Raw genomic sequence first — 12118 nt, 5'->3', positions numbered from 1 at the left:
TCCAGCGTCCATTGTTTTGTTACCTACAGCAATAAAGGAATACTTCGGGGTTATGGCAATGAGGACCTGAACTTGGCACTGCGGTACCGCTTACCATGTGGTAGCAGAGAACAGTATGACTACGGTGACTGGAGTCTGACAATTATGGCCTGGTATAGAGGTCATCATTGCGCTAAAGTTGAGCCAATGCCAACTTCCTTACTCTACATTCATCCACCAGTTCATTGGACACTGGGGAAGTAGATGAAATGTTTGCCAAAATCCTGAAGTGTTATATTCTGTCAAGATGCTGTTCAATGAACCATATTCTCACGATTTAAACATTGCTATAGTGCCCGCAAAAGCAACAACCTCAACCAGTTCCACTGCTCCCTCCCCATATCACTGATTTAGACCTGGGACACCAGATAGGAGAAAACCAGGCTCCAGACCTCACAGGGTAAGCATTGAATACCCCTGCTATTGTTTGTTACCAAGTTGAGCCAATTCAAACAGAAACCAATATAGCAGGCATAGGATCTCACTTTGTCAAGTCAAACATCCAGAAGGGTGTAGTTAATACCCAATCATGACAATGCAAATATAATCTTCTGTAATGTTACCAAAACCTTGTCAGGCTTGCCCAGTGGAGTTAAGCTGACCCAATTAGGTAGTGCCACCACCCACATGAAGTCACAGGAGACCGTAATCAGCAATACTAGAGGGCACCCTGAACGGTAGCACCTTAAACAAAATGTAAAAACCTTCCAAATAGGCCATATTGTGAAGAATATCCAACAGCATTCCTTGCCATTTGACTATATTGAAGCCCCTTCAATACAGGCCCACACTGACTGAACAGAAGCCAGAGGACAATACCAATTCATGAAACCAACACTTTAAAGTAAACTAGGCGAGCCTTGCATATTCTACTTCATGATTGTTTTTATTGACATTTGTAAGTGCTTTAAAGTCACATGAACAATTCCAGATCAACAGCATTCAGAATGGTTTGCGATGAGAAGACAGTTCCAATTTCATTGTATTTACTCATACAGGAATCCATGTTGGCAGCTCTTGTACTCAACCATCTCCTCTGGCTTGAACCACAGGCCAATCTCCTTTTTGGCACTATCAAGGGAGTCACTGCCGTGGATGATGTTCCTGTAATGGCAAAATGCAAATTAGCAACTCTGCATTATGGAGTTTGAAGTTTATTGGAACTATAGCCACTGCAGGGGACATTTCTACACAGAAAATCCATTACAGCTTGAATATTTTTATCAGATTCCTTGACAACGATGGTCTACACATTTTTAAGATGCACCCCTATTCACATTGGAAGGAGGAAAGTGCTAAACCAATAGATTCTGTATGGCCAGGCATCGGTGGACACTTACCTGCCAAGCGTGATACAGAGGTCACCGCGGATGCTGCCGGGCTTGGAGTCTGCAGGGTTGGTCTCTCCCAGCATCAATCTGCCGTTCTTCACAATGTTCAGGCCTTCCCAGATCTGAATGCAAGGGAGGATAAAAATTTAGGCTTGAGTGGAACAATACATTCTATCACAATCAATGCTCAAGAGAACCTGAAGTATTGTGTTCAGGGTGGCATTAGCAGTGAGCCACTAGGAATTTAGCAAAGAGCGAGCATTTTTAAAAGGCCAGCGAGTAGTGTCTGGAGGACAGTTACCATGGCAACAACGGGACCGGAGTGCATGAAGGCGCAAAGGCCACCATAGAAGGGCATGTCCTTCAGGTCAATGTAGTGCTGCTTGACAAGGTCCTCAGATGCCTGTAATCACAAAGACTAAGTTAAATGCCGTTGAACCCTAATACACTCAACTCTGAAAAGATGCAGTTAATCACATACCTGGATCATCTTCATGGCCACAAGCCTGAAGCCCCTCTGCTCAAAGCGCTTAATGATCTCCCCCACAAGCCCCCTCTGGACACCATCGGGCTTGATGGCAATGAAGGTACGTTCGTTGTTTGCCATGGTGCTGCAACAGGAGGATAGAGGTGGTAGTGGGCCATCGGTGAAATGCACATTAACAATGAATTAACTGCCTAATTTGTGGTTGTGGAGATGCAAATGGCCCCTGAATTGGCTGGAGTAAGCCAGGCCACTCTGCACAATACATCAGCTCAACCTTTTACCAACGTACCGCCAGTTGACACCTCTTCAATGTCACCTAGACTGCTATGGAGTGAACAGATGTACTGTAGCTAGTGGGAAAGTGGCCAAGGCCAGTACAATTCTATTCTTATCACCATCCTGCGGAAAGTATTCCCACATGCCCATTCCATGCCTATGGGGTATTTAGGATGAATTTGTTTCGTTGCCAATGCTCAACTCATGTTACATACATGGGCAAACGAAGTTTGTTTTACTGGTACTGTAGCTTAGTTAATGGTAGTGCAAATAGGCTTTAGCAGTTTTATGTTTAGATCTATGAAAAGTACGGTTCACTACATTCGACTGCAACCAGATGCTGCAGCAGTGTTGAACTCCAGCGAAAGCATAACTTCATTGGGCTTTTTAAAATAGTAATTCAAAAACCTACACCGACTTAAGTACATTAAAATGACAGTCAGCTAATTAAATCACAACCACACGAATTGCGCACAGAAGCGAATTTGGCAGAAGTTAAATTCGTTAATTTTTTACATCGAGAATGTTAAATTGTTTGAATAACAAAACGAAAAGTAGCTGACGTTAACTGGCCAAGTCCCGATTTAATGTAAATCCGAGTTACACTGACATTAATATAACTTTCTAAGCGAGCTAAGGAGGACGCTAAATGAACTTGAGCACATCCGATTGTGGAAAACAGCCAAATTTAGTAGACGCCACATGGCCCGGCTTGCCACTGTCGTTAATCGAAATAAATTCCAAGTAGATTAAAGTCGAATTGTCACGTACTTGCCACCTACAACTGAGATTATTGTAACACGAATGCGACAAATAAATTGGTTTAAGGTAACACGCAAGGCTTAACTAGTTCGCCATGTAAATTAACTGATCACACCACGCAAGCCAATCACGTCCGGTGAAACTGAAATGCACACCCCCGGTGTTAACGAGATACATTAACTAACTATCGTAAAGCATGCTATGACTAATCCAAGTCCTTGGTTTACTATTAGGATGGGACTTAACTTTAAAGCGTCACTCAATGCATGTCAATTAGCTCGCTAGTTGGGTAGAAACGGGCGAAGAACCAAGCCGTTACGTGGCATCCTAACTAACAGTTAGCTAACGTTAGTCAATGCGAAAGGCAAAACACAAGCGAGACTGATACACCAACTTCCTAAAACCATGAAAGGAATAGATCGACAACGATAAACGCGTAAAACACAACGCTGTGATTTAATGCAAAATTAAGGGAGTTGTGGCGCCACCATTCAAGTAGCATACCTTTAAAGTTGAGATGAAGAGACTGACAGAAGACCCAGGAGACAACCGTTCAAGGCAGGGAAACAATCAGTAACAACAAGAAACGATGACAGCTAGTTTATAAAGGCTGCCGAGTGAATGGGTGGGGCTTGGATGAGGTCAAAAATGGATTGACATGTTGCTTGCCTATTAATCACCAATGTTATTTTGTGCATTCTAGCGCCACACAACAGTTCATGGTGATATCGACATGTGCTGTCAAATATTCGAGTCTAGACAATGGGAAGTGCAAATTATGTACCATAGCAACACCAAAGGTTGATATCAGCAGACTAACCAAAATGGTATCTGTTGCAAAGGGTGGGTGTAAATGTTATTATATGTTATTTTTTTATGAGGCAGACTTTATTTGACTGGAATAGTGCCTAGTCTAGTATCTGTTGTTGGCATTTATGCAATAATGCTTGAGAACCCGGGAATTATTGTATGACAACTCGCGACAATGGCTGTTCTGAGGCCCGAGGCGGAGCAACGTTTTTATGAGGCAGAATTGATTTGACTGGAATAGTGTGTAACGCTCAGTGGTCTAGTCTGGTATCTGTTGTTTTCATTGTTGATTTTGCTGCCACCTGTTGACTGTTGCAGTTACCGCACAATTACGTTTGAGACGTATATCAAATACGTCATAAGTGATCGTGTTGGTATGGAACGCCTTCCATATGTTTGAAACAAATCAGACATTTGACCATCCATTCAGTCATCAAGTTGCCGTCGTTGATGGTCGAAAATGTATTAATCCGCATTTTATTGCAATTACATTGCATCATCTTTTTTTTTGGTGATACATCCGGTGATAATATGGAGAAAAAAGAAGTTGAGGTAGGCTTTGTTTTTCAGATTATTTTTATATCACACATTTTGAAAGGCAAGATAAGTCTTGCCATCTGCCAAAGTCAGGAATAGTGAGTATTTGAGGACTTTCTGATGAGATTCCAGGGTTAGAGGTCAAAGGTTATATAACCTTTTGATAAATAATGTAGGCTAATTAATGAGAGTTTGAGAAAGGTGATATGTAAAATCTCAGTCACAGCACACTGAAGCAGAGAGAGAGATGCAGGAGGCTGATCCAGAATCAGCCGGCCCATCTCAGTCACAGGAGACTGAAGCAGAGCGAGAGATGGAGGATGCTGATCCAGAGTCAGCTGGCCCATCTCAGTCACAGGAGACTGAAGAAGAGAGAGAGATGCAGAAGGCTGATCAGGGCTTAGCCGGCCCATCTAACACATGGGAGCCACATCAGACTTTTCATTGCAACCTATCCTTGGCCCGGAGAAGCTCCTCCTCAGAACTCAAATTCTTAGGGGAGGAGATGACTGAGAAGTAGGTTGCTCTTTGTCTTCCCCATACTTACCTCCTATTCTCTATACTGTATGTTCTGCAACTGGCAAAGAACCAATCAGAACGTGTGTTTGTAGTGTACATGTAGAGTACCAGTCAAAAGTTTGGACACACCTACACATTCCAGGGTTTTTCTTTATTTTTTATATTTATCGACATTGTAGAATAATAGTGAAGACATCAAAACTATGAAAGTCCTGTAGAGGTCAAGGGTTAGATAGTTTTAATAATTAACAGTACTCATCTATTTACCCCTTTTGCAGGCAAAGGATTATTTTTACTGAGAATATGCATGAAAGGGTGAGTAGTGTTAGCTCTGGAATTTCTAACATCAAGGAAACGGTAAAATAGACTATGAGTGCATCCCAAATTGTGTCATTTTCCATAGTGCCCTACTTTTGACCAGAACCCTATGGGCCCTATATAGGGAATAGGGTGCCATTTGGGACACAGTCTAGATCAGGGATGGGCAACTGGCGGCCGCGGATCCCCTTGTGTAGGCCCGCGGATCCATTATTATTCTTATTCTTTGTAACTCTGTCGGGGTCTCAACTTACTGTTGACAGTTAGTATAGTAGAATACACAAGGTGCAACTTAAAAATGTGGTTTTGCATCAGCAATTTTTCTCTTGCTATGTCAGTCACTGAGTCACTCAATTAGCCCATGTTAGCTAAAACATTTTTGGGGGGCTAAATTAATCTAGCGGACATCTATCTAAACTTGTGGTAATCATGGTTGAATTGCCGACTGTGGGGGGGTTTCTCTCTGTCCCATAGCAAAATGAGAAGAATTGCATGAAAGTAGTTATAAAATGTCAAAATGTTCTCTCTGCCGCAGGGCAAAATGTGTAGAATTGCAGCAAACTTGATTTAAAATGGCAACATTTTATTAAATACCCAATGGCAAAATATGTAGAATTGCAGGAAATTAGGCCTCCCGAGTGGTGCAGTGGTCTAAACCACTAGAGATTCTGGGTTTGAGTCCAGGCTCTGTCGCAGCCGGCCACGGCCGGGAGACCCATGGGTCGGCGCACAATTGGCCCAGCGTCATCTTGGTTAGGGGAGGGTTTGGCCGGCAAGGATGTCCTTGTCCCATCGCGAACTAGCGACTCATGTGGCGGGCTGGGCACAGTGCAAGCTGTCACGGTCACCAGGTGCACAGTGTTTCCTCCGACACATTGGTGCGGCTGGCTTCCAGGTTAAGTGGGCATTGTGTCAAGAAGCAGTGCGGCTTGGTTGGGTTGTGTTTCGGAGGACGCACGGCTCTCCCGTGTCCTTACAGGAGTTGCAGCGATGAGACAAGACTGTAACTACCAATTGGATACCAAGAATTTGTGGAGAAAAGGGGTAAAAGTAAGAATTGCAAGAAATTAACACTAAAACTTCTATTTTTTTCTCTACACTTTCAAGAGGGGGTCCGCTAAAATGATTTGCTCGCAAAGTGGGCAGGCCCCGACAAAATTTTGCTTAGGGCCCCTAAAACGCAAGGGCCAACTCTGACTGCAAGTGTGGGTATGGATGTGGGTATGCAGACCTGTGAGCCACTGTGGCCCCTCATGATGATTTCAGATTTTTTGTGGCCCCACCCCCATAAAAGTTGCCCATCCCTGGCCTAGATATTCTATTACAATACCTCAGTAAATGTACCAGGAGCTGGTAAGTCAGCACTTTGAGTCTAGACAATGAGAACCTGGTGAGCAAGCTTTATATCTCAAAAACAAGATGGGAGGAAGTTGAATAGAATAATTTTATTTAATAAATGAAGTTGTGTCATTTGGATTAGGTAATAAAGACATAGGCCAAACAGCACAATGTAGACAGACGGTGGATTTAAGTGAATGTTAGATCTTGTTAGATTTTAGAACAATCTTTCCCGGCTGTTCTTTTACATTACAGTTCACCATATTTGAGGCTCATGCTAAGTGCAAGAACATCCTGTCATGGGTGAAGAAGGCCTCTTCAACTGAGGTGGTCCCTGCCCTTGATCTCAGCATGGATAGGGATTTGCCCTGGACACCATCATCATCATCATCAACTTCCTCCTCCTGGTCTTCAATCGTAATCAATGTAGCAGATCTGGGAGCGGCCTCCACATGCCGCAGTGTCAGATTCAGCCTTGGGCCAAGTTATGGGCCAAGCGAGGTCACCAACTCTAGAACTGGTGCTAGCACACGGAACCCAACTCCCTTCCCCTCACCTATTTTGTATGTATGAGCATATTCCTCCCCATAATGGTTAAAACAGTTATTTCCTTTCCTTGTGTATAAATAATGACTTCTCTAAAATGTTTTATTTCCACTGAATACAGATGTGGGATCTTAAGTTTGCTACAGCAGGAAAATAATTCTGCAGCAACAGGAAATGTAGATTATTATCTGGATTATAATTAATGGACATTTTTGTAGGGGTTGATACATTTTTCGTAAGAGAAAATCAAGTGGAAATTACAAACCTCAGAACCCTTTTTAAACCATAAATACACTACACGTTTTACATTTCCTACATTGCAGGAAAGTTATCCTGCAACATGGTGATCAAATTAAGATCCTGCATCTGTATGACTTTAGTTTTTTGATTAATTTATCAAATTCCTCTGCTGCTTTTAAATTATGTTTTAAAGCAATGTTTGTGTCCAGAAAGGTTTATTATTGTCATTGTTACCATATTTCTGTTGTGGGGCCCTCTTCAGCTCAGAGGAGTCTTTGGGAAATGAGGAAGAGGATGACAACCCAAGAAGATATTCCTCCGCATCTGAGGACAGAGATAGAGAGGATGGGGACAGACCCCGCTCAGACCCCCTGAGGTCTGTGTTTGGACTGTCTCACAGCTTTATCTTCAGTCAGGTTCACAGAGACGCCCACAGGTCCATGAGTGAGGTCATACTGCCGTCCATCCAGAGGAGACTGAAGAAGATGAGGCCTATTATTCTGTCTGCGGACACCAGGCTGATCATGGCCATTGTGGAGATCATCATCAAGCAGATAAATGCAAGACTAGCCCAGATTGTGCTGAAAGGAGGTGCCTGTCAGGGAGCCGAAGCTCCTTCGACCAGCATCAGCTCACCGAGCAGTCAGTTTGCTGAGCAGATGCTGAGGGCAATCACAACCACAATGAATGACCATATCATGGGACAGATGGCGCTCACTCGGCTGTCTGGAAAGTCCCCTCTGGAGATCGAGAGCAGGCTTGAGACAGAGCTAGGGCCACTGGCAGGTCAGGTCATTGTTGCAACCATCAGCTGCATCCAGAGGGCGAAGAGCGACGCTCAGACAGGACATGAGGTTCGGGTCTCCTCACCTTGTACCTACTTCCTGTCAGCTGTGTCGGCTGAGGTGCAGAGTCTGGTGGTCCAGAGATCAGGGACCAGGATGTCAGCCAAACAGTCAGGCAGCAACCACCTGCTGAACCTGTCTCAGGCGAAGATCACCAGGGCCGTCGAGCTGAAAATGGCTGAAATGTACGGCGGATCCCTGTGGGATTGGTCCCTGACAGAACAGTCTGCCATGTCCAGTGATTTGGTGGATTTGGTGGTCGATGATACCCTGGATGCCCTTGGATATCTAGAGAACCAGGCATTATCCGGACCCCAGAGCGTTGGCTACCTGACAGGGATTGAAGGCCTCGACATTGATGGTGTGGCAAGGGACATGGTCCGGAAAGCTGCAGCCAAACTCAAGGCATCCATGTCTGAGTTTGAGCTGGAGGTGGGATCCAGATCCTCACAGAGCAGCAGTGGTCCCTCGAACCACTCACTTCTGTCTCGCTCCCACTCCGACCTGAGGATGCTCTGTGTCCAGTCAGCAGTGGCAGTCAGAACTGTCCTGCAAGTGTTAAAAACAGAGCTTGACAGCAACTCAGACAAGTCCTTTGATTCGCGCCAGATGGCTAGAAACCTTCTAGCACGTCTAGCGTCGGGTGTCGAGAGCATCGACAATCTGGAAATTGGTGAGATGCTCCAGGGCCCCTCAGCAATCATGGAGCCGGAGGCTGTGAGAGAACACCCAGAAATATCTTCCACTGCCATCTACCACTCCCTGCTCATTGATTGTCCTTTCCCACCATCAGAGAGGGTTCAGGAAACAATTATCCTAAGCCATCCACTCACTGCACAGGACGTGACCACACAGGGGGAAAAGCAGCATTCTGCTGACCTTCAGACCGACAGCCTAATGGCAAAATACCCTGCCAAGGCACAACGGGTAGTGACTCAGGTCATAAGAGATGCTTCTTTGACCATGGACATCCTGTCAGCCCACGTCTCCTCAAAGAACATTGCTGAGGCCTCAACTCACATTCTTGAGTCCCTTCTAGTGGACTTAAACAAGGCAGATGAGGTGAGTAGGGCAGAGGGGAGCAAGTTCTGGGAAATGGTCCAGTTATCCTCCCAGAAACTTTACAGCACAGCTGTGGACAAGCTGAAGAGTTTATACACTAGTTGCCTCCTCACCAACGAGCAAGACCACCAGGATACCCATGTAACCGCTGACAAAATCCAGGACATGGAAGTGTCTACCAACAATGACCTCAAAGACCCAACAGTTGCAGTCAGCCAGGAGTCAGTCAGACGCAGCGCCAAGAAGATCCTCACAAAGGTTCTGAATGTGATCAAGGCCGGAGTAGCTGGTTCAGAGCACTTATCTGTGGGCGAGCAGATGACCGAAGAGTGCCAAGTTGCCACAGAGATGTTGGACTCCATTCTGAACAGACTAGAAGATGATGAGCCTGATGTGGGTGAAGAGGATCATCTTCATGTGATGTCTGTCCGTGACATCTACCAGGATGTCTCATCTAAAACCTCTCAGGTTTGTATGGTGATGAGTAGCCAGGCGATGGACGCGTTGGCCGATGATGTGTCTGCCACGGCCTATGTGCATGGTAAGTGAAATTAACACTTCATTTATTTTCTTTTGTAATATGCAATAAATTGATTAACTCCTGGTGAATGTAGGATTCACTCATTTTGAGCTTAATAGATTTATTGCAATTGTGTTCATTGGATTTTCAAGATTGTGTATTATTGTAAAATATGCACAACATAATCCTGAGCTTAATTATTTTATCTCTTGTGCCCCCAGATAATGTGTACAGTACAGAGAGTTGTCTCTCTCAGGCCACAAGTACTCACAGGTCAGGCACTAGCCAGGCCTCCAGTGACCTTGTTGTTGAGTACATGTCTGAGCTCCATGCCAACTGCCTTGACACCGCATTGCCTGTGAGGTGCACTTTTACAGCTGCTGGCGATACAGAGACTCGCCACGTCCCCTCTGCCAGAGTGAAGAAGAAGAGTCAGGGCCGGAGGTTCAGTTGCTGCCCAAAGTTGCCAACGGTCAGGATCAAGGTATGGGCTCCATATTTGGTGTTTTTCCCCTTCATTACAGCTGAAATAGAATCCAAAGCTAATGGGGTCAGAGTGAGACATTGTGGGGCGTCTAATGGAAGGATGAATTTACTCTGCAACAGGTGTTCAAGAGCAGAGTGGAACCAGAGAGCCACCCTGCTCAAAAGGAGCTGCCTTCGCAGCGTTTCAGCACCTCTCGAGTTGCACTGCGTAAGCGACACACAATGATGATCGTTTTATTTTGATGCATTGCCAAGATGTGGCCAGTGGTCAGAGTGAATGCAGCTTTACTGAGTTTAATGCTGAGGTTTATTCATCTCTGGTCCCATAATGCTTTCTCTGATCAAGGCCACTGAGTTTGACGAGCTGTCAGGCAAACATTGTAGCGACTCTTACATTTCCCAAAGTCAAAACTATAGATGCTGTCATTTTGATGTATTACCGTTTGTCTGGTTGGTTTAGACCGTGGTTGGAGAGAATGAAAGTACATTTGCCATGTTCAATTCTGATCCTGCAATGTTCTCTTATCACAGATGATGATCATGCTGTCCCATTCATTCCCCAACTTGAGGACGACCTGCCACCAGCACCTGCACAGGAGTCCCGTAAACGTCCCCTGTTGGTGAGAATGTTCCGGGCCATTTCCAGGGCCATCTCAAAGCCATTCAAGGGCTGTGCTTTTTGCAAGAAGAATTAGGAAAGGGTTAGCTATCAACATCTAATAAACATATTAGCAGCATTGATTTGTGTTTCTGCAGTCAAATTTAATAGACTCTCTTGACATGGCATTTTAGCAGACACTTATCCAGAGCAACTAGGGTTAAGTGCGTAAGTCAGCTTGGAGATACAATCTAGTGACCTTTTGGTTATTGGCCCAACACACTTAACCGCTAGGCTACCTGCCACCGCATGGGTTTTACCATATTGCTTATTATTTTTTGATTCTTTCCTATCTGCAAACACTGAAGTGATAAGGAGTTGACCCAACGTAACATTTCACACCAGATTTGTATGTTCCATTTGCTGTTTTAAGTACATGATTTCAATATCTGTAATATACTTGCAAACTGAGAAGGCATTTCACACCAGCTTTGTTTCTATTGACCTGAAAATGTGTTTATATTACATTGCAGCACAATATTAATATAATAAGTCCCTTTTTCAACACATTTTGATGCATACATTTCCAGTGTGGGAAGGGGTATGGTTTGTGGCCCATTATATTCTATACAGCTCTTCGGGAGAGGTTGCCAAGGTCAAAGTGGAGCTATTATCATCCTGCTGATCATACAGTATTTGGAATGAAGAAGGGTCCATTAATAGGGGCTAGGGTCAGCCTGAAACTGAGAGGTATCTGTTGGTTGGAGGCCAAGGGTGGGCTTGAAAATGGGCCATTGACAGTTGCTATTTAGAGCTTCTGCTTTCCCTCGCTCCTTCTGTCAATTTACATAATCCCTCTGTTTCTCTTGAAACCCTTTGATAGTTTGATTTGTGATCACCTCTGTAAATCTCTTGTATTTTTACAAAATAATTATCTCAACTATGGCCTATAGATGGAGGGGTACCAGGAGGGAAATGTAAGAGAATACAGATTTGTGTATTTGAAAATATAGGAAAGTTCCCATTTCCAATACTGTATATGAAGATAATATGTTACCATTATGCATAATTGTTTTTCTTTTTCTATGTATCTATCTGTCTCTTGCTTGTCTCTCACATACTTTCATACATACCCAATGATTACACTAATATGTACACTCGCAATGAAAACATAAATAAATACAGATTGATGAAATAGTTAGGAACATTCAATTCAAAATACATTTAAACTTTTTGTCAATGTCAAAGTCAATAGCTGGATATCATTCTACACCCCATGGAGAACAGGGCGCAAGTATTTTTGTCAGACCGTTTGTTTGTAAAGAGAGAAGAAGAAAAAAAAATATCCCGAGTTCAGGGGTCAAGAAAACGGAATCACGTGATAGTGAATTTTGTACTAAGCCT

General features: G+C 44.0%; 2 protein-coding genes across 2 annotated transcripts; one reads left to right on the top strand and one right to left on the bottom strand.

The window, feature by feature from the left end:
- Positions 1-906: 906 nt before the first annotated feature.
- LOC139579572 (nucleoside diphosphate kinase A-like) lies at positions 907-3624 on the bottom strand. The gene is made up of 5 exons (XM_071408330.1): positions 3400-3624; positions 1852-1981; positions 1672-1773; positions 1380-1492; positions 907-1143 (listed from the first exon to the last, which is right to left on the bottom strand). Exons 2-5 carry the CDS (start codon positions 1975-1977, stop codon positions 1026-1028), a joined length of 459 nt encoding a protein of 152 aa, XP_071264431.1. The 5' UTR covers positions 1978-1981; positions 3400-3624; the 3' UTR covers positions 907-1025.
- Positions 3625-4489: 865 nt separating this feature from the next.
- On the top strand, positions 4490-11949 carry LOC139562389 (uncharacterized). Its single transcript, XM_071380109.1, has 5 exons — positions 4490-4758; positions 7466-9651; positions 9852-10114; positions 10237-10324; positions 10648-11949. Exons 1-5 carry the CDS (start codon positions 4490-4492, stop codon positions 10809-10811), a joined length of 2970 nt encoding a protein of 989 aa, XP_071236210.1. The 3' UTR covers positions 10812-11949.
- The last annotated feature ends 169 nt before the right edge of the window (positions 11950-12118 follow it).

This window comes from Salvelinus alpinus, chromosome 1 (assembly GCF_045679555.1).
Source record: "Salvelinus alpinus chromosome 1, SLU_Salpinus.1, whole genome shotgun sequence".
NCBI lineage: Eukaryota > Metazoa > Chordata > Actinopteri > Salmoniformes > Salmonidae > Salvelinus > Salvelinus alpinus.
The sequence above is the reverse complement of the archived record's forward strand: the minus strand, read 5'-3'. Positions and strand labels throughout refer to the sequence as shown.

Excerpts from the sequence above, each read along its gene's own strand:
- LOC139579572 (XM_071408330.1), bottom strand. The coding sequence starts at position 1,977 with ATGGCAAACAACGAACGTACCTTCATTGCCATCAAGCCCGATGGTGTC. Across the intron at positions 1,493-1,671 it reads CCGGTCCCGTTGTTGCCATG|ATCTGGGAAGGCCTGAACAT; the intron begins GTAACTGTCCTC and ends CCTTGCATTCAG. Across the intron at positions 1,144-1,379 it reads CTCTGTATCACGCTTGGCAG|GAACATCATCCACGGCAGTG; the intron begins GTAAGTGTCCAC and ends TTGCCATTACAG.
- LOC139562389 (XM_071380109.1), top strand. The coding sequence starts at position 4,490 with ATGCAGGAGGCTGATCCAGAATCAGCCGGCCCATCTCAGTCACAGGAG. Across the intron at positions 9,652-9,851 it reads TGCCACGGCCTATGTGCATG|ATAATGTGTACAGTACAGAG; the intron begins GTAAGTGAAATT and ends TTGTGCCCCCAG. Across the intron at positions 10,115-10,236 it reads TGCCAACGGTCAGGATCAAG|GTGTTCAAGAGCAGAGTGGA; the intron begins GTATGGGCTCCA and ends ACTCTGCAACAG.